This window comes from Meriones unguiculatus, chromosome 10 (assembly GCF_030254825.1).
Source record: "Meriones unguiculatus strain TT.TT164.6M chromosome 10, Bangor_MerUng_6.1, whole genome shotgun sequence".
Lineage (NCBI taxonomy): Eukaryota > Metazoa > Chordata > Mammalia > Rodentia > Muridae > Meriones > Meriones unguiculatus.
This window is the reverse complement of record NC_083358.1, coordinates 84,470,298-84,491,625: the sequence shown is the minus strand read 5'-3', so window position 1 is coordinate 84,491,625 and position 21,328 is coordinate 84,470,298. Positions and strand designations below refer to the sequence as shown.

Sequence of the window (21,328 nt, the reverse complement as noted above, 5' to 3'; positions counted from 1 at the left end):
CAAATATATGGATCCTTAGAACTAACAGATCCATATGCATCACCGGTTATGCAACTGGCACACTGGCCGGGTGACAGTCTGTAACTGCTTCTACCCATACATGAAGTATTTAATTTAAACATACAGCTTCTGTCTCACATTGTGAGAGGGCTCAGAACAAAATCTGGGTCCAAGTTAGGTGCCCATTAGAGATTGCTCTGGACTTCTCATACTCTCCCTATTCAAGAACTGTGAAGTTTGAAAATAATTTTTCTTTCCAAGTTGATCTTTTTCCCCTTGGCAAGCACTGCATCTTTCCTCTGCAGAATCCAGCATGCTATCTACCATTTTTGCTCCCTCTGGCTTTTCCTGCATCACTTTCTGAGCTCTTGCTCTTCTAGCCCACCAGGCACATATTAGAGGTGGGCCGGGCAGTGTGGGCCGGGCAGTGCCTCTTACTTTTAAGGGGAAAGCTAGTGTATTTTCTTATGGGTGGTGGGATGGCTATAGTAGAAATGCAAAGTCAAAGTGAAAGAAAAATAAACCTAGGTAAAAGGATAAGACAAAGGGAAGTGTAAGGCTGGAGAGACGGCTGCTTTTCCGGAGGGCCTGGCTTGGGTTCCCAGTGCCCTTATCAGACAGCTCACAACCACCTGAAACTGCTCTTCCATGGGATTTGTCTTAGAGTTTCATTGCTATGACGATATACCACAATGGCAACTCGTATAAAGGAAAACATTTAATTGGGGCTGGCTTACAGTTTCAGAGGTTTAGTCCGTTACCATCACGGCAGGAAGCATGGCAGAGTGCAGGCAGACGTGGTGCTGGAGAAGTAGCTAAGAGTTCTACATCTTGACCGCAAGCAGCGGAAGGAGACTGTGTGCCTCGCTGGGCACAGCTTGAGCGCAGGAGACCTCAAAGCCCACAGTGATACACTTTCTCCCACATGGCATCACCACCTAATAGTGCTACTCTCTATGGCCACGGCCTCAAACACATAAGTCTAAGGGGCCATTCCTATTCCAATCACCATAGGATCTGACGCCCTCTTCTGGCCTCCAGCACCTGCTTACACAGAGTCACATAAACTCCAGCTGGTGTTGGTGTAGCAGTGCACGTACACACAAATTTTAAAACATTAAAAAGAAAGTGTGGTGGAGGTGAAACTGCTTTCAAAGAAGGAACCGATGTGTGCTCAGAGACAGGAGCTTGGGAGAGAACTGGCCTTGTGGACAGGGAGGGAAGTACTAGTGGCTACTTGAGAGCAGAGTGTGGTAAAGAGGAAGTTTATGGCCTCAAATGCACAAGTGTTTGTTAGAAGCAGTTCATCTTTGCAGCTTCTCACCTGAAAGGTCCCTGTGAGCCATCAGCTCTGTTTATATGTAGTTTAAATTCAGGAAAGTCATTCTTTTCCTAGAAGTTTAAGCATCTTCCTTTGCTCGTAGTTAAAGAGAAAGGAGAGAGCAGGAGTGCATAACTGTGGCAGATGCAGCGGAGCTTCTGGAGTGTGTGTGTTCGTGTGTGGTGGTGTTTGTGTGGGTGTGCACGTGTGCTGTTGCCAGAGCCACTATGGAAACAGGGGGGAACTTGTTCAAATCTGAGTGTAGACCATGTAAGGAAAGGTAAAGCCAGCAGGTATCTGACCTGAGAAGCCATTGCAGTGCTCAGAGCATGTTGGAGCTCAGCTAGTGCCAGAGGTGAGTCTTTGGCTAGAAGGGGGCTAGGGAGGAGAAATCACGTGTATCTGCTGCAGCTGAGTAGTGGTGTACACAGCTAGGGGGGTAAAACAGACGAAATAGTGGGGGTACATAACCGCAAGCTTCTGCTCCCTCAAAATTAGTCCCTGGAGTTCCTCTAAAGATTCCTTCCTTCCTTCCTTCCTTCCTTCCTTCCTTCCTTCCTTCCTTCCTTCCCTCCCTCTTCCTTCCTTTCCTTCTTTCTTTCCCTTTTTTTTTTTTTTTAATAATAATTTCTGATGTGTTGGATATTCTGTCAGAGCAATTTAAAGAAAAAGACAAGCTAAGTGTTGTGGCACTCAACTTTTTATACTGATCATGCTAGAGACTGAAGCAGGAAGGTCATGAATTCTGGGCCAGCCTAGGCTACATAGTAAAGTTCCGTCTTAAAAAAATTTTTAAAAAAGATTGAAAATCAGACAGTGTTTTCCAACAGCCTCTGGGTATCAAAGACCCTTTTCTTCTCAGCCTTTGTAATTTCCTGTCTCACTGAGTAGAAGAATGGTTCTCATCTGAAAGGTCCATTGAGCATTAGCTCTGTTCATATGTGCTTAAAATCAAAAAAAGTTGAAGATGAAAGCAGTTGGAAGAAAACCCTTTTTAGATTAGCATCCACAGCTTGATAGCTTGCTATTTGGTGATTCTCTCTCTCTTTCTTTTTTTTTTTTTTTTTTTTTTTTTTTTTTTTTTTTGGTTTTTCGAGATGAGTGTCTCTATGTGGCCTTGGCTATCCTGGACTTGATTTGTAGATTTGTAGACCAGGCTGGCCTTGAACTCACAGAGGTCCGCTTGCCTTTGCCTCCCTGAGTGCTGGGATTACAGGTGTGTGCTACTGTGCCCATCTTGGCTTCTCTCTCTCTTTTTCTGTCTCTTTCTGGACTTTCAATGTGATTTGTGTCATTTGTAGTGTGAATACAGTGGTGTCTCATGGTGATGGATATATATATATGTTATAGTTATATTATTATGTATATAGTATATTTTATAAAGCATATATGTGCTATAAAACATGTGAAATTCAATCAGTTGTGAAAGCTTACCGCTCTCAGTTTGGATGCAGTTTGAGACTCTACTTGCACCAGGACAGCATTTTATTGGAGTTGTGAGGCGAGTTGTTTCTTCTTTTTGTTATTATTTGGTTTTAGGTTTATTTTATGTATATGGATGTACACCTCACAAGTGTCTGGGAGTTTCGGATGGTTGTGAGCTACCAAAGGTGCCAAGGAATTGAACCCTCTGCAAGAACAAGTATTTTTAACCACTGGGCAAGCTCTCCAGCCCTGCCAAGCTGTTTCTTACTTCTGTGTTGACTTTCCTACATGGTCCAAGGAATAATTTGCTGTTCCCTAAGACACATGGCCATTAATTACAGCACATCTCTTCGCTGGGTCTTGCAGTTAGAACTGAGGAATGTGTGCTTACCATAGCTTTGCTCAGAGGGTTAGGTACTCTCATGCCTGAAACATCCTGGCTCATATAGAAAGATGTGTAAGCCATTATTGGTTAAGGTGTTGAGAGTTCAGTGAGGACAGTGTCAGTGGACTGTAGCTGAGTTTGCACAGCTTGGTAACAGAAAAAAATGCTCCCTGGGGATAGAATCTTTGAATTGTGTAAGAACATATTCTGGCTGATCACTTTTTGAGAAATGTGAGCATACATGATTTATAAGCTTCATATGTTTAGAGTGTCAGCATTTCCATATTCTGTCATGAAAAATGAAGTCCTGCGGTGGAATTGTCTGTAAATTGTAAAGAACAACAAGTTTCATTTGTTAACACATGACCATTCTTGCCTCCTTGGTCTTCCTAAAATTTACATTTAAGCCATTTACACAAGTCTTTGACACAAGCAGTTCTTTAAAATATGTTTCCAGCTTATAGTTGTGAGAAGAGGTTTAGTTTTGCTTTTGTGGGCTAAATAATCACTTTTCTGTAAGGACAGGTGGCTATGTCGTGCTTTAATCAGTTTTGTACACACATTCAAAGCTCCAGGTGCTGTTTTCACCAAAATTGCTTACACTATGCAGTGTTTTATACGAAGCTTGGGGCAGGAGAGCAGGTGAGGGGTTAGGGCTAGCGGGAGCCTGGTCTGTTGCTGCTGATGGGGTGGTATTTCCCGCTCCATGGGGAACCAAGGGGGATTTATGTGAGACAGACCTCCAGACCTAGAATTCCTTTTCATAGGTTTCATTGATGATTCTCCCTTACCTTTTCCTTTTAAGTCAGTCTTCCTTCCTCTAGTTTGTACTCATTAGAGGTGGAAAATGCCATCCTAAGGCTGAGGAGGTTTGTTGGGAATTATTATGTAGGAACTCGGGGCTGTCTGACCTTTGTTTGTTTGTTCTTGTTTTTGGGGCACAGGGTTTCTCTGTGTAGTTCTGGCTGTCCTGAAACTCACTCTGTACACTGGCTGGCTCTGCCTGCCTCTGCCTCCCCAGTGCTAGGGTTAAAGATGTGTGCCACCATCTCTGACCTGCTCTAACCTTAGCTTTTCCTCAGATGGAAACAGGTTACAAAAGGAGCACAGATGGCAGATGCACTTGCTTTGAAGCCACCTCACTCCTGCCAAAGTGACTCACTGTTCCTCACAGCTCTTCTACCTCCTCATTGCTTAGACATTGTAGATAACAAAAAAGATTTGCTTAAATGATGGCTAGGCTCATTCTGGGCTTCTTCCCACTTTGCTCAAAGAGCACGCTTGAAGACATGATTGTTTTCCTGCCCTGCTCTACACGTTCTTGGTGGGCCTCTCTGCTGTCTCTTCATATTGTACTATATTAATTGTCTCCTCGTGTCTTCCATTTCCTTCCCGTATCATCTTCTTCTTTCCTCACTTACACCTTCCCCTCGGAATGCATGTTGCAGCGCCCATGTTCATCCTCTCCCATCTTGTTTCTTTATAAAGACCCTGTGCTCTGGGCTGTTTGTATCTATTGCTTTTCATCTGCGTCTATTACAGGAACTCTTTTTTTTTCCCCCCACTTAGGACTTCTGGGAAGTCAACTTTTTTCTTTCTTTCTTCCTTTTTTTCCACAACCACCCCTTTTCTTAATTTAAGACAGGGCCCTGCTATATAGTCCTGGCAGGCCTGAAACTTGTTATTTTAGACTGCTGTAGTCTCAAGCTCACAGAGATCCACCTGCCTCTGCTGGGCTTAAAGGTGTGCACCATCAAGCATGGGTTAACTTTAATTCTCATCAGTTCTCTTCCTTTTTGCCCTTCCTAACACACCAGATCTTTCTGAGTTTTGTTTTGTTTTTATTATTTTCTTCTCCATCAGATCCTCAGGTTCATAATATTGGATAACAATGTTCTAAGGCTTTCTAGCTATTGACTGGGGGAAGCATATAGATGCTGATTTTAAAATAAAACTGTCCATGTCATAGGTATTAGATAAGAGCCTGGTTCATTATGAGGTAGACAGTGCCATTGTTTGTTACAGCAAGTCCCTTTTCATTTCCAAAACCAGCGCTCATTCAAGGCTTCTTTCTCTTTTCTCAGCCACAGGGCACAGGCATCTTCTCTCTGTTTCGTATAGTTAATGCCTGAACTCTAGGTACTTCTCACCAGGAATGAGCCCCTATTTCTGGCTCCCACTGACAAATTTGAGGAACTAAAAACTGCAGGACACAGATCAGCCAGAGTAGCTGAGTACCTGCGATAGTCTAATATTCCTTCCTTCCCTCCCTCCCTGGCAACTACCCTCCCTCCCTGGCTTCCATCCATCCCTCCCTGGCATTATTTTCCTGGTGTGTTTTACCTCGGGTTGTCTCACTTTGTTGATTCCCTTGCTGAAATGGGGCAGAATCCATTCCTGAAGCCCCTTTGTGAAGGCCTTAAAGACAATACCAATACAGAGGAGTGCTTGGGAGCCTGGTAGATGTTAGAGGGGACTAAATGCCAATTAGTAAAGCCTGGGGGCTTATTATGCAGTTGCCAGACAGACCTTTCATCACAGAACCCTTCTTAAAAGGCTTATGGCTGTTACTGCCGTTGGGAAGAATTAATATACATTGGGTTGCTTATATCTTGTTCAGTTTCTAGATATGAAACTCGGCATGTGTCCTCATATTTCCATTCAGTCATAAGTTAATCCCTATGTGGAATCCACTTGTACAGCTGGACTCATAAACATGTACAAATGGCACCTTAGTGGTACTCTAAACCCATCCTTTTCTTAACCAGTAAATAGGAGGTGCCTTGCCCAGAGTCTTAGAGCTAAAAGCAAATCAGAGATTAAAAATCAGTTATCTCTCCAGCTGCAGGCTCAGCCCTAGACCTCATCCGAATGAGTGATTGTTGGTCTCTGCCCTCTGCAAGGGCATATATCAAATATATGTTCTCTATATGGAATAGAGAGGAAATGGGCTGGGGCCATATGCATACTAAGGTTCAAACTGTAGGTACGTCCACCATTCTAATATTTAAACAACCTTAGGTGAGCTAGTTCATATCCACAGACTTATTTTCTCTTGTTGATAGAATAGGAACCATAATTCCATTTTCTAGTCTTTTATGATTATAACTATACATTGATTAGAAGCCTCTGTGGTAGTTCCTGGGTCCCCTTCTACCTTTTGGTCTTTGTCATTAGTTAGAAATCAAATAAATATTTCTAAATTCTTACCAAGGAATGTGTGCACAGTGCCCAGAAGTGATTTTCATGGTACAGTGAGCCCCTTAGGCATGATAACAAACAAGAATTATTTGCTTCTCTTCTTTCTTTCTGGGCCTTCTGGTTGTGTTTTCATCACAGATTCCAACCCTTCCAAACACATTGGGTCAGGATTTACCCATGAACCTCAGCTCTCTCCTCCTGGGCAACCATTCAAGACTGGCCTTCCACACCTGCTCTTCTCGGACTCATCAGCCTGTGCTTAACCCACAGACTTTTAGATCCCATCTAGGTTCTTGTTTTCTTGCTTTTTCTGAAATGTGACATCCCAGCTTTTCCTTTTGTGAGCACTTGACCTTACAGCTTTGTAGTTAATTGTTCTCTGACTCCGCTATGTGGGCATGCTGTGGTACTTTGGATTTACTGTTCTCCCTTTCCCCTCCCCCCACTATCATGGAGGTCAACACTGCACTGGGCACTTAGAGAGTTCTTTCACTGTGAGCATTTTCTTGGCTGAATCTCTTGTCTTCTGCCCAAATGGAAATTCTAGATAGACAAGGAAAAAGTCTTTAGTGCTGGTCTGTGGCTCTCATTTTCCTCAGTGCTTGGTCAGAGGCAGCAGCAGGTGGGAGCAACATCTCATGGTGCTCTCTAGTGTTACGATATTCTCGGGCCTCCATTATCAGAGCCATTAGCATCTTGAGTGTCCAGTTCAGTGTGGTCCTAGGAAATAGTTTTGAGCCTTTAATAGCACTAAGTGTTACAGCTCTTGGCTCACGGTCTGAGACCCTTGGCTTTGAAGATGCTGACAGCTCTCTAACTCTTCCAGTAACTGGGACCTTCGTTTCTCTTCTCTGACTTTTTTATGGTCTTCTATCTTTCTTCAATCTCAGATCTTCACATTCTCTTGCTGTCTCCTCACATTCGACACTCATCTTCCTTCACCAGCCACATTTTGAACTGTCCAGCTGCTTTTTCAGACAGCTGATTTGTAAAAGTACACTTTATTCACCAGGTATAGTTGTTGTCTTGGAGGCTGAATATCTCACCCTTCCTACCTCTTTCTGAACTCTGCCTGGCTGGTTCAACTTAGCTGTTCTGACTCAAACTCCTCTCCAAGCTGGCTGATTCAATCTGGCTTCTCTCTGTTTCTCACCGAATTGCTCTGCTTGGCCTCAAACTTATTCTGGCAATTTGTTTTAATCTTTTGGCTCCTTCTCATTCTCTGGCTTCAACTGCCTCTGCTGACCTACACTGCATGAGCTCAGTTGAACTCATGAGCTCAACTGAACTCAACTGCACTGCACCAACTATACTAACTGAACTGATTCAACTCTCCCTCCTCTCCTCTCTCTACCCATCCATCCATCCATCCATCCATCTACCTACCTGCCTTCCTAGTTACTGAAATACCCAGATCACGAGTCCCCAAATGACCCACAGGCTTTGAGTCTGATGTAAAACACATGAAGGTTCTTTATTACAAACTCAAGCTGGGTGTCTGCCCTTACAAGAACAAAGGGGCAAGCGACCCCCAACTCCGGGGGAACAGGGTTTTTAAGGGGTCAAAACGCAAGCAGGGAAGTGTAGGTCTTGGCATTGCAGGATTGGGTGAAAGGGTCTCTAGGGGAGCTGACCTTTTAAATGATTGGTTTGTTTTTAGGTGCCAAAACTGCAAACGGTCAGGTCTGGCTACCTGGGGGACACCCGACCACCCCACCCCACCCCCCCGTACGTGCAGGTTAGGCTGTAGCAAGGGGGTGGGGGAGTTAACACATTCCATGGGCTTTCCTAGGGCCTACATGACCCTAGTCACACTCTAAGGTTAATCTGGGTAGGGGACTGCTGCTGGACCTCTGCTCTGAAAGGACTGTGATTTTGCCCCAGTCCCAGGAATTAACTCTAAGTTTTCAAACCTCTCCACTACCAGTCTACCTATTTTGTTAAAAAAAAAAAAAAAAAAACAAAAAAAAAAAACAGGGTTTCTCTGTGTAACAGCCCTGGCTGTCCTGGACTTGCTTTGTAGACCAGACTGACCTCGAACTCAGAGATCCACCTGCCTCTGCGTCCTTGAGTGCTGGGATTACAGGCATTCGCCACGGTGCCCACCCTGTGCTACACTTACTCTGTTTTAAGTCACCTCTCTTTCTGTTCTCTTGAGAGTTGGGCATATCCTATTCTGTCAAATCTTTCTATGATTCATCACTTTGCCTCTCATTTAGACATCACTTTCAAACATCCAACTCCCTTTTATCAACTAGCCTTACTTTCATTGTTTGGGAGTAAAGGTGTATACTAAAAGTATGTTTGCATTCCAGCCAGAGCGATTAAAGGTGTGCTGGATTCAAATTCCTCTACCCTAGTTGCCGTGTTCCACAGTTCCACCTGTTGACACCAAACTTCAAACGACAAAAAATTAAGGGGCTGGAGAGATGGCTTAGAGGTTAAGAGCACTGGCTGTTCTTCCCAAGGGCCTGAGTTTAATTCCCAGCAACAACATGGTGGCTCACAGCCATCTCTGAGCTCTGGTGCCCTCTTCTGGTGTGCGGGCAGACTGCTGTATAAATAATAAATAAAATTGTATTTCAAAACAAACTTCTTTTGTTTGTCCACAGCCTCTACTGTCATCTACTGCCTTTCCTTTCTCCCTACCAGCTATGGTGGTTTGAATGAAAATGGTCCCCATAGGCTCATAGAGAGTAAGTAGCATTATTGGAGGTATGGCCTTGTTGGAGTAGGTGTTGCCTTCTTGGAGGAAGCACACCAAGTGGCTCATTGGATCCAGACATAGAACTCTCAGCTACTTCTTCAGCAGCACCTCATTAGCCTGCATAAGGCCATGCTTTCTGCCGTGATGATCATGGACTAAACCTCTGAACCGTAAGCCAGCCCCCGTGAAATGTTTTCCTTTATAAGTGTTGCAATGATCTGGATGTGAGAGTGGTCCAGCTACGACATCTGTCACCTCACTGATTGCAGGCCTGATTCCGCTGATCTGCTTGACTCGGTGAGTGTCCCCACCACTCCATGTGCGTCCCTCCCCAAGCTGCACACTCAGTTGAAGAGGTTGACCTTCCTGGAGTGGAGGAGGACCCACCTTCAGTCAAGGGTGCAAGAGGAGCTGCACTTCCTGCTAGGGCCTCCAAACAAGCGCTCAAGAGTTGCCGTGATCATGGTGTCTCTTCACTGCAGTAGAAACCCTAACTGAGACCCCAGCCCTGCCTGCACTCTTAAAGTGGTTCGGCAGGGAGCACTGGCCTCTTTTATTGGGACTGATGGCGCAGCACTAGCAGGAGCAGCACGGGAGGGTGTGTCCCAGTTGGCTCACTAAGTAATCTTGTGCAGCCCAAGAAACAGCCCAAGAAAGAGGTGTTTGGTCCAGTCGTAAGCATTTATTCAAGCCAGTCACTGTCTTGCCTCTTAGTACCAGTCACAGGCATTGAGGCTTGTCAGAGCAAAAAGCCAGCTACGAACCGTTTCCACGAACCGTTTCCACGAACCGTTTCCAACAGCCCCGGCTGAGGCCCTGCAATCAGGAGCTGAAATGCTCAGCTGTGGTTGTCATGGAGTTTCCCCAGGGTATCCTAGCGTATAGCAGGTGACTGGGGCCTGCATAAGGACAGTCCAGTCAGCTATTTGATTGGCAGCTCTTTTTCTTGAAGTGGCAGGGCAGCAAGAGAGTCCCACAGCAGACAGCTAAGAAATCTCTAGCTTCTTCATTCCCCATCATAATCTGTTCATGGCCTTAGTTGCTCTTTCCGGAGCTGTGATAAAACACCCTGACAAAAGCAGCTTGAAAAGGAAGGGTGAATTTGGCTCACAGTTGGAGGTACGGGGATGGTCTATTATGGTGGTGCAAGACAGCAGGAGGCATCTGTAGTCAGGAGGAAGAGTGGAAAACAGAGTTCTGTGATGTAGATATGCCTTTTACTGCTCATTTTACATAGAGGTACACCAAGGTTTAGAATAATTGAGAATCTTAAATCTCACACCTTTAGTCAAATTGAGGCAAGTGTCCCCATGCTGCCCACACCTTTGCTGTAGGCAGGAACTGTCAGAATCTAAGCTCACTTTCTCTTTTTTTTACTTCAGTTCAGTGTACAGTCCAAGGAGTGGTGATTCCTACCCATGGTGGGTGTCAGCGATTAACCTAGGAAGATCTTTCCCAGGTCACCTCTCGCAGATGACTTTAGATCTTAGATAACAATTGAGATGAAGCATCATACCTGTTTACAGGACAGTGAATGTCAGAAGGACCTAAAGAATTCATCCTGACACAGTTGAGATTTAACAGTGCATTGAGGAGGAGCTGCTTAGTGTCCTGGGAGGAGATGGGCCCCTTCTCATCTGGCTTAGAACCAGACTCCTCAGTGACTGGTAACCAAGCGCCCACCCGCCTCACCCCGTCCCTCCTGGCTCACAAGAGGCTTTCAGGGGACCTGTGGTCTGCTTCCTGGATGGTTTCCTCTGTTCCCACTAGATCAGCAATTCTCAACCTGTGGGTCACAACCCCATTTGTGAAACCAAATGACCCTTTCACAAGGGTCACATATCAGATATCCTGCATATCATATATTTATAGTACACCTCATAACAGCAAAATTACAGCTACAAAGTAGCAACAGAAATAATTTTATGATTGGGGATTGCCACAGCATGAGGAACTGTAGTTAAGGGTAGCCAAATTAGGAAGGTTGAGAACCACTTCTCTAGATGGATGTGCATGGCCTTGTTAGCCAGGCGCTCATGGCTCTACTCAGTGTCACGCAAACTTAAAACCATGTGATGCACTCTTCAGATTGAAGAGAACTAGGAAGTATAGTCAAGCCTTCAGTCTCCCTGTGCCACCAGAATGCCTGCTTAATTGTAAAATGCTAGCCATTGAATCATTTCCACTTCTTCAGATATCCTGAAACTATCAAGTGGAATTGCTTTCTAATCATAAAACCTATATATTAGAACTATCTTTTTTTTCCTTCATTTTTTTTATTATTTTTTCTTACACTTTATTCACTTTGTATCCCCCCATAAGCCCATCCTTCCTCCCCTCCCGATCCCACCCTCCTTCCCCCAAGTCCACTGATAGGGGAGGTTCTCCTCTCCTTTCTGATCTTAGTCCATCAGTTCACATCAAAAGTGGCTGCATTGTCCTCTACTATGGCCTGGTAAGGCTGCTCTCCCCTCAGGGGGAGGTGATCAAAGAGCAGACCTATCAGATTGTGTCAGAGGCAGTCCCTCTTCCCATTACTTATGTAACTCACTTAGACACTAAACTGCCATGGATTACTATCTTTTAAAGTTATTTATTTCTAAATTATTTGTAAATTTAAGCACATCACAAAAAATAAATGATTTTCAAATTCGTTTTTATTTTGTATTGAGTAACTGCTGTGAGCTTATGTAAAGCTGGCTACTGTGAAAGATGGAGATAACGTACAGTTAGATTAAGAAGCATTTGTAATCTAGCATGCAGGCGTGAACCCAAGTCTAAAGCTCAGAAAGAGGAGTAATTTGGGTTGAAAATGGGCTGTACTGCTCTGAAGTATCAGTGTGATTCTTTGGTGTGCTTTCAGGCTCAGCTCCTAGAGGTGAGAGCGAGTTAATGGGCTGCCATCCCATCATCCCAGGCTGAAGGAGTTAGGCTGTAAATACTATGACTGAAACTTCAGAATGTTGGATAGAATAGTCCCGAAGACACGGGGAGCAAATGCACTTTGAAGCCCTGAAACAAATAGCTCTTTAGGTCACTTTAGAAACAGCCCAGGAACCAGAAGAGGAAGCCTGTTTCATAGCCAAGCAATGGACAGACAGACCTCCCAAATACCTGCAGTCGCTGGGGGAATAATTAGAACTTGTTCCACAATCATCTGCTTTGTATTTCTGAGAACGATCTGACTACAGAACAGTAAAGGTAAACTGAAGACCCTTTCGTCAGAATGAAGCGCCGAAAGTCCAGTGAGAATTGTAAATTTGGAAATTTTGGAAAGGAAGTGATTTAAAGACAGTGCTAATAAAATAAAAATAACCCATAACTAAAAATACATGCTAAAACATTTCATCTCACTGGAAACCTGAGAACAGTAAAATATCTGAGTTGGAGTCTCCTTTTTACCAGACCAATAAATCAGCTTGGGGACTCTGAAATCATAATTGGCTTCCTTTGTCTTCAGAGCCAGGGCAGATGCCGGGTGTTGTTTTAGTTGCTGGCAAAACACTATAAATATCCAGATTCTGGCAATTTTATTTTGAATACCAGGTAATTTTTTTTAATGGAGGCTTGGGATAAATTGTGGATAAACAATAGCTTTTGGTTGGGTTTAAATATGGCTTGTTATCTAACTGTCATGGAAAATCAAGACAGTTCTATGTTTAGACATATATAGTAATTCTAATATTTTTAAAAAACAAGAACATTCTTGTGGATTTCTTTTTTTCCTTAGTAACAGAGTAAATACAAGCAAGGCAATCCAACCTTTGATCTTTAAGGCCCTTTCAAACTTTACAAGTATTTGGTGTACTGATTCCAAAGTAATACACTAGAAAATTCTACCGAAGGAGGGTTATTTAGAGCAGACCCCTTTGATCCTGGGGCATGCATGTTCTCAGGATAAGGCTCCCAAATATGAAAACAGAGTATGAGACTGTTGTAGAGTTTTATTACTGTAAAGAGACACCATGACCAAACAACTCTTATTTCACTGAAGCTCGCTTACAGTTTCAGAGATATGTTATCATCATGGCAAGAAGCATGGCAGTGTCCAGGCAGACGTGGTGCTAGAGGAGGAGTTGTGAATTCTCTGTCTTGATCCAAAGGCAGCAGGAGATTGTGTGTGTCACACTAGGCTTAGCCAGCCTCCATAGTGACATACTTCCTCCAACAAAGCCACACCTCCTGATAGTGCCACCCCCCAAGGGCCAAGCATTCAAACACATGAGTCTATGGGGTCATTCCTATTCAAACCACCACAGTGACTAACCTCAGTGTTGCCTGATTAAGGCCTACAGCCAAACCTGTCTTAATGCTGACTCGGTCTTTGTGCCTATCAAAAGAGGCATTTTTATTTCTGAGGAACAAATATGAAAAACTAATTGGTACTTAATAAGCAACAAAAGTCTTGCTAGTTCCACTATAATACCACTGTAGTAGTAAAATAAAATGACTATAAGGGAATTCTAGAAAGTTAGTTCCCAACTCTATTTCTGACAGCTGGATGCTATAATTTTCCCAAATGAGACTTCAGGTTACTGTGACATTCATCCCAAGATCCAAATTAAAGTTCATGTGTTTTTGTTTTGTGATGATGGGGACCAAACCTAGGGCCTTATTAATGACTAGACAAGTGGCCTGGTGAATATTAAAATACCAACAAATTTAGTTAATGATATAAGAAATAAGAAGGACCTTAATCCCATTTTATATGGAAAGGCCTATGTCTCTTCAGGCTACTCTAGGAAATGTCATAAACTGGCTGCTTAACAAAAGAAATGTGTTCCCCAAAGCTCTAGAGGCTAGGAGGCCCAAAGTCACAGCCACGGCCAGCTTGCTGTCTGTTGCTACTTCCTTCTTAGAGACAGTTCTGTCTTAGAGTGGAAGGAGAGTTGGGCATTTCTGGGACCTCTTTCATACAGGCATTAGCCTTATTGGGGAGAGTGCTGCCCTGGATGAAGTCACTCCCTGAAGGCTCTGACATGGGGGACTTGAGCTGGTGGAATCTGTCCACTGCAGGTTTCCTTACTAAGCTACTCTGTCCCTCACTCTCTTTTCTCACTGCAGTGTGACTAGGTCAGCACACTTGATAGAGTCATGGTCGGGACAGTTCCTTCTGTCCTTATTCAGGCGCTTGTTTACATAGGGAGGAGCTTTGGTTGATTATTTCTGCTAGGCACTGTTGGAATTCAATATTTGGCTTCCAAATTTCTGAAACTTTTTACTAAATATGGAGTGATATTCTGATACATTTTTGTCTTTCCAGTCAAGAATTCTCTCTCTTTTTGTAGAATTTAAGAATGACAAAAAGAATTAAGTCATTCCTGTGGTATTTTCCATAATCACAAGCAGCAATCACATAGCTAATAGGAAGACCAGATACAGTAGCTTCTTCTCTTTAAGTCATGTAAAAAGGACTTTTAGCCATTGTAGATGCCCTGAATTCACTAGTAGACAATTCCTATAATCTCTTTTTTTGCATTTTTGAGCCAAAATGCAGCTTTATCATGATTATCATTTGGTGTCTGTGACTCAGTAATAAAGGTAACTAAACTTCAGCTTTACACCATAGAGAGGTTGTGAAATTCATGCCAAGATTCTGCAAGGTGATTAAGTTCCAGTCTGAGCTGAGTTCTGGGCCTGACTTGAACAAAGAGTCTAGGAGGCTGTCCCTGGATGGGTGGTGTCTCTCTATCAGTTAGACTGACATAGAACTTGGTCAGGACAGAGTCTATGAAGAGAAAAACATTTCAGTGGGAAATTGACATCAGATACTAGCAGGTAAATGCTATCAGAAAATAACAGGAGTGGTGAGAGAACTCTGGGTAAAAGTACTCGTTGCACATCCCAGTGAAGCCTGATGGCCTAAGTTCAGTTCCCAGAACTGTGATGGGAGAGAACCAACTCCTGCAGGTTGTTCTGTGACCGCCACACTGTAGAGTCATGGCAGGCAGGCACACCCAACACAGAAACAGGAATGAATGAATGAATGAGGAAAAATTGTTATTTTTTAGCCAGACCAACCCTTAAAACAAAAATAAGGGAAAAGATTCTTTGAGATCAGCCATCTAGTCCTAAGTATTAGGAATTAAAATGGAGGGCCTGAAAAACAGCTCTGCAGGTTAAGGCATTTGCCACCAAGCCTGACAACCTGACTTCAGTGTCCAGGAAAGAAAGAGCTAGGTCCTGCAGGTTGTCCTTTGACCACCGTATGTACACTGCAGCCTATGCCCACACCACTCACCCCCAACACACACCGCACAAACACACTAAATAAATAAATGTAATTAAAATTTTAACTCAGCTAGGTGATGGTGGTGTGCACAACTTTGGTTCCAGCACTTGGGAGGCAAAGCCAGGTGGATCTCTGAGTTAGAGGCCAGCCAGGCTTACAGATTTCTGGGACAGCCAGGGCTATCCAAAGAAACCCTGTCTCCAAAAAATAAAACAAAACAAAATTCAAATTCAAGTGGGATTTTTTTTTTTTAATAAAAAGAAATCTTTCAATACTGAGATGCAGTGATTAAATAGCTTTTCCCTTCCTTCGCCTCCTTTCCCTTTTCCTCCTCTCCCTCCTCCCTCTCCTCTTTCATCCTGCCCCATGGAGGAGGAACATTTTGCTCCTCGGAGCACTAGGAAATACAGTTATGTATTTCTGCTCTGGAAACCACATTTGGTTCTGGCACCACACTTTTAAAGGACCATTGACAAAGTGGAACTTGTTCAGTAAATGACCCAGATGGTGAAGGAATATGAAGCCAAGTTATATGAAAAACAGTTGGAGGAAGTAAGGAGATTTAGCCCGAAGAGAGAAGACTGACTAAACACCTCCAGCTGGGGTGAATCATGTTCTGTCCTTTGGGGTCCCCTGAACAAGGGCTATGGCGAGGGAAATGCCAAGATGACCCTCGTGCTAAGCTGTGGTCTGGAGTTAGCTGACAGAGGCCATCAGTTGGCTCCTGCTCTTGGCATATTTCCATGGGCCTTCCAAGCTCTCCCATGACCACTAACCTTTCTTCCTGATTAGCCTTCTTAAGGTTTATGACATTCGCTTTACATTGATGCAAAAGAAATTGTGATTTTGGACTGTGGATTTCAGATTATTGTAAATAAGATCAAACATATCTTTATAACATAGGAACCATTATAATCAACTCCCTCTACCCACTTTTTTGGAAGGCAGGGTCTTTCTGTGTAGCCTTGGCTGGCCAGGAATGGTCATGATGTAGACCAGGCTGGCCTCAAACTTGCAGAGCTATCTATCAGCCTCTGCCTACTAAGAAGGTATGCCCCACCATGCCCAGCCTCACAGTTTTTATTCTCAGCAGATGTAGATTTGCCGACCTCACCACGTCTACCAGGTCACCAGACCACCTCATTTATGCTTAGGAACCCTCCCTGATTCTGGCCTCATTTCCCTGCCATTTCACCTTCACTGGGCTGGCTTTGCGTCCATATAGCTCAGTTTCCAGTCTGTTTCTTACGCACAGCAAATGTTGACCGTTCAGGGATGTGGCAAACACTCAATGATACACACAGTTTCCCGTGACTGGGGAAATGAAGTGCTGCCTTCTCACACCAGAGAGACTCCCCTCTGTCATCAAGACTCACTGAGGCCCGCCTGGACCTGAGTTAGTCAGTGTATCTGCTCATGTCCTTGTCTGGGCACTTCGTTTCTTCATTTGCCTGTGATCTCAGTTAGACTTTGAATTTCTGAACTAAGGGTTAACCACTAGGGCTCTGGAGTCAGTGGCTGGAGCTTGGATCCCACTTGATTTAAGACCCACCAGTCCTGTGGTCTTAGGTAAAGTCTTTAATCTCCTCTGGAGCCCCAGCCTTCTTATCTGCAAAATGGGAATAATATTAACCAGCTCATAAAGATATTGAGGATTAAATACAAAACTTCAAAGGTTTTAAAGCAATGGCTTGAAACGTTATCCAGGGTCAGTAGCTGAGTATGTGCCCATGCCCACAGCAAGCAAAATAGACGCGGTGCTTACTGGATGCTTAGGAACCAAGGGCTGACTGCTGATACTGTCTGGTTTTGAGATATTCTCTCTCTTTCTCTCTTTCCCTACCCCCAACACAAAATGGATGTTATATTTAGAAACTCTAACCACTTATGTCATAAGTAAATACATCCATGGGAAAAATATGCTTGAGGGACAGTGGCGATCCATTTTTCTTCTCTAACTTTGGTTGGACATTAAAAAGTACTCATTCTAAAAGAATAATAAAAAACAAACAAACAAAGACCGTTGAAGTTCATGCCCAGTATGGAAAATTCTGTGCCTTGAAGCATCTGTGTTTTGGGTGTTGACTGACACCTTGCTAAGTGTACAGGGTGGGGAAAGTCACCTCCTCCAGTTGTGATGGTAAAGGACCGAGGACACCACCCGTGTCACTGGTGCACTTGAGGAACAATGAGGAACAATCTATATGTCCCCACCCGTGTCACTGGTGCACTTGAGGAACAATGAGGAACAATCTATATGTCCCTCCCGACTCTGGGTCAGTTACTTCCCTGCTTTTAAAGTCTTTCTTTTTGGTTTCTGAAGTGCTGTTTACAATAGAAAACTGAATCCTCCATTTTTTTAAAAAACTTCCATAGTTAATGCTCAGCTAAACATTGAAATCCTGACATTTAATCTCCGTGAACTGGACCGCTCTGATTTCACTGTTTTCAGCTAGTAAATGTCACTCCCAACATTGTTGCTTTCACTCACACTTAAGCGCTTTCATCTGCGGTGGGTGCAGTATGTCAGAGAATTCTTTGTTCACCACTTGGGGTTGGGGGAAGGCAGGCAGCTGAGCTGGGCCTTTAAACGGGGCAGAAAAACTGCTTGTAAGGCAAAGACAACCCTGTTTTTACATAATATTTGTGAATACACAGTCCTGAGTTCTACCAGCTAGTCTTTCAAAGAAACTGCATTAGCTCAGTGAGTTTGAGTCCTGCTGAGTTCACAGCCAAACAGGCCCTTCTCTGCAGGCCAGGCAGGGTGCTAGTGGAGGAGGTACCTTCAATGCTCTAACTTACAGTTTTGCCTGTGAAAAGAATCTTGCCTGTTGCCTCCTCTGTTTTCAACTGGTATGTTGTTATCCAGCCCATCTAGAACTCTTCATCTTTTTGTGTATTTGTTTAGTTTTAGTTTTCCTTTGCTTTGCTTTTTGAGACAAGATCCCCCTGTGTAGCCCAGGCTAGTCTAGAACTTAATGATGCCTCTGCTCAGCCTCCTGAATGCTGGGATTCCAAACCACAACATCTGACACATTTTTGGGTTGAGGAGAAAGGTCACTGTCATCACTTTGACATGAAAGAGACAATCGTTTTGTGGCTATTTTCCTTGCAAGCAGTTGACTACTATTCTTGTATCTGGTTGTGTGTGTGTGTGTGTGTGTGTGTGTGTGTGTGTGTGTGTGTGCGCGCGCGCGCTCCCTCTTTTGCCTTTTGTCTTCGTCTTCTAGGATTTTTATGTTTCTTCTTCCTTCTGTTGCCTCCTCCTCACACCCCCACCCTCCTGGGCCTCTGCCTCCCCTCTAGTGCTCAGTCCCTCGCCTCACCCGTTTTGCTCATCTGTCTTCATGCTCTGCTGCATGCCTTTCTTCTCACATACTGCTGCTGGGTCATTTAACTGCTTATTCACAGCTTCTGGTACCACTTGTGTTCGTGCAGAGGGAAGGCTGTGTTGGCACAAAGTTGCCAACAGCAAAGAGACATGTTGACCTCATCCTTCTCCACTGTCATGGGTATAGATCAGCAGCAAAGGTCTTCCGCACGTGCATGTTTTCAAGGTAGTTAATGCCTGGGTCCACCAGTGTTTCCAGTTTCCTGGCAGCCAATTTGAAGCCCAGAAATAGAACTCATACAAAAACCACTGAAGTGGAATTTTAGAAAATCAGGAACTTTTCCATCACACATGGATTCAAGTCCCTACATTTGTTACTTATTAACCACGTGACCTTGGACAAGTTTATTTTTTCATTTAACAAATACTTAGTGAATATGTATATTTGCGTCTTGCACTTAGCTCTCTAAGGAGGCTGTTAGCCCTCTGACTTCCGCCCCTGTGTTCACAGTGAATTCAGAAATAAGATAAAAGAGTGGAAATGCTGCTCAAGTAGTAGGGAGCATACATGACACACGCAAGGTCCTGGGCTTGATCACCAGCACTGGGGGGGAAAAGAATTACAGAAATAGGATGCAGAAATCCAATTATTAGCTGTATCAGCTGACACATAGAGCCAGAATGGAGGATACAGCTTTCATGTATAGCTAGCTACTGCAGGCCCATTCCTAAATTAGATGGTAGAGCTATCTGTTCTCTCTTCACACTCTGGTCAAGGGTAGAGGGTGGATGTGTGTTAAAGACAGACAGACAAGCTCAATGTAAAATAAGTAAATAAAAATTAGCCAGGTACGATGGTGCAAACCTGTAATCCCAGCACTCACGGAGGCAGAGGCAGGCGGATCTCTGTCAGTTCGAGGCCAGCCTGGTCTATAAATCGAGCCCAGGACAGCCAAGGCTACCCAGAGAAACCCTGTATTGAAAAACAGTAATAATAATAATAGAAATAAGATGAACACACTCTATGGGCTGGCTAACCTGAGCAGCCTCAGTGTGCTCTAAACTCACTCATCAGGGCGGCTCCCCCATCCGCCCACCCCAGTGTGGGCAAGACTAAGAAGTGGTGCTGTTCATACCGTCCCCTCCTTAGATCTGGGAACCCTTTTTGCTCTACTGAAACAGGGGCTGAGCTTTGTACTTGACACTGGTTGCCATAGTCAACAATTCCAGCCCCTTCACCTGGGAAATACAGTGCACAGCCCTCCAACAATCAAAGTGAGGTACTGTTATAAAGAGCACTTCTTACAGTGTTGGAGAGGTGTCCTTGGTTCGGAAACCATCTGAGCTAGAATTGCCACTCACTAGGCATAGTGTATATCTTTACTCTTTCCTCCTCGGTTTCTAATTTGGTCGCTTTTCTCCTTCTCCTGTTTTTGTTTTGTTTCTTTAATCTGGGAGTCCTGGAACTAAAGCTTTTGATTTCCAATATGTACAGCTTGAATTAACTCATCCTGGCTAAATTGTTGCTAATCCAGTCTGTGTGCTTCAGACTCACTACTTTGGACAAAGAAGGCACTGGGAGATACTGTCGAATTATGAAACTGGTTGTGCCTGAGTAGCGAGTAGTTACCATCTATCTGAGTGCCCACAAGCAGGCTTCACTTACAGCGGCATGGATCTGTTTATTTCTCACATTTAGCATCATTACATTACCTGGAACAAAACTTGTGTGGTTTCTCTATTAAGAGAAAATAATCCAGGTGAGCCTTGAAACTGCAGCCATGTAGAGCAGTAGGGTACATGAGTTTTAGGAAAGGACTTTTCATCCAGGTCATTTGGACAGCCAGAAGCCACTGAACATAAATGATGACATGAGCATATTTGCATTTGAGAGAAATGAAAAATGAACATGATGGAGAGATGGGAAGATGGTGGGAGGCCTGTTTGAATTGGGTGAGAGGAGAGACAAGCTGAGCCATATTAGGCTGGGCCATTAGAAATCAGGAGCGACGCCAGATTGGACAGACTTTCAGAGTAGAATCAGGAGGGTTTGGGTGTAAAAGGGAAAGGAAAAAATGATTTTAGGTAGGACAGCTATTAACATATGACTTCAAATGACTTGGCTGCCAGGGCCCCTGTTCTCGCAGGCTTAGTGTCACCACCGCAGAGGGTCCAACCCAGGAGGGACTATTGCAGCTGAGGAGAGGGGCCTGGCCAGAAGACAAACCACAGAGACTCCTGGGCAGGGTGAAGCTGCCCACATGCCCCACATCCATTTGCCAGTGGAGAAGCAGAAGGGGGGGGATATAATTAAAACAAGTCAGTGGGGGGACACTTGGGAGCCACATGCTTTCAAGAATACCAGCATATAACAAACTGCTGTTTCCTTCATAATTATAGCTAAATATTCAAGTAAAGTACTTGAAGTCTCATTTTACTTTAAAAAAAAAATTGTAACAAAACCACATACCTCATCGGATGCTAAGCCAAACATGTTTTATTTTGTGAACTGATGTCGATTTTGCTTGTTCTGTTTTAACTGTCTTCTTTTGCTTTAAAAGTTGCCTAGGATGGAAGGAATTGAGTCTCTGGGATGGGTTGTCTTGTGGTTTAATTTGATAGGATGTTATTAGAAAAAGCAGTGATCAAGGAAAGGATAGTGGGTGCTGTTTCCTAGGGCATAAAAAGGGGTCAGCTGATTTTGTGGCTTTAGAAGGGTCAGTACC

General features: G+C 43.9%; 1 protein-coding gene across 3 annotated transcripts in view; it reads left to right on the top strand.

The window, feature by feature from the left end:
• Positions 1 to 21,328, top strand: part of Alg14 (ALG14 UDP-N-acetylglucosaminyltransferase subunit) — a 70,699-nt gene that overhangs the window by 35,634 nt on the left and 13,737 nt on the right. The window contains exon 4 of one of the 3 annotated variants that reach the window (XM_060392813.1): positions 8,945 to 9,347. The exons of the other annotated variants lie outside the window; for them this stretch is intronic. Within the exon in view, the coding sequence (XP_060248796.1) occupies positions 8,945 to 9,036 (92 nt within the window). The 3' untranslated portion in view covers positions 9,037 to 9,347. Of the gene's footprint in view, positions 1 to 8,944; positions 9,348 to 21,328 lie in introns of those variants that run through there. 3 annotated transcript variants of the gene reach the window in all.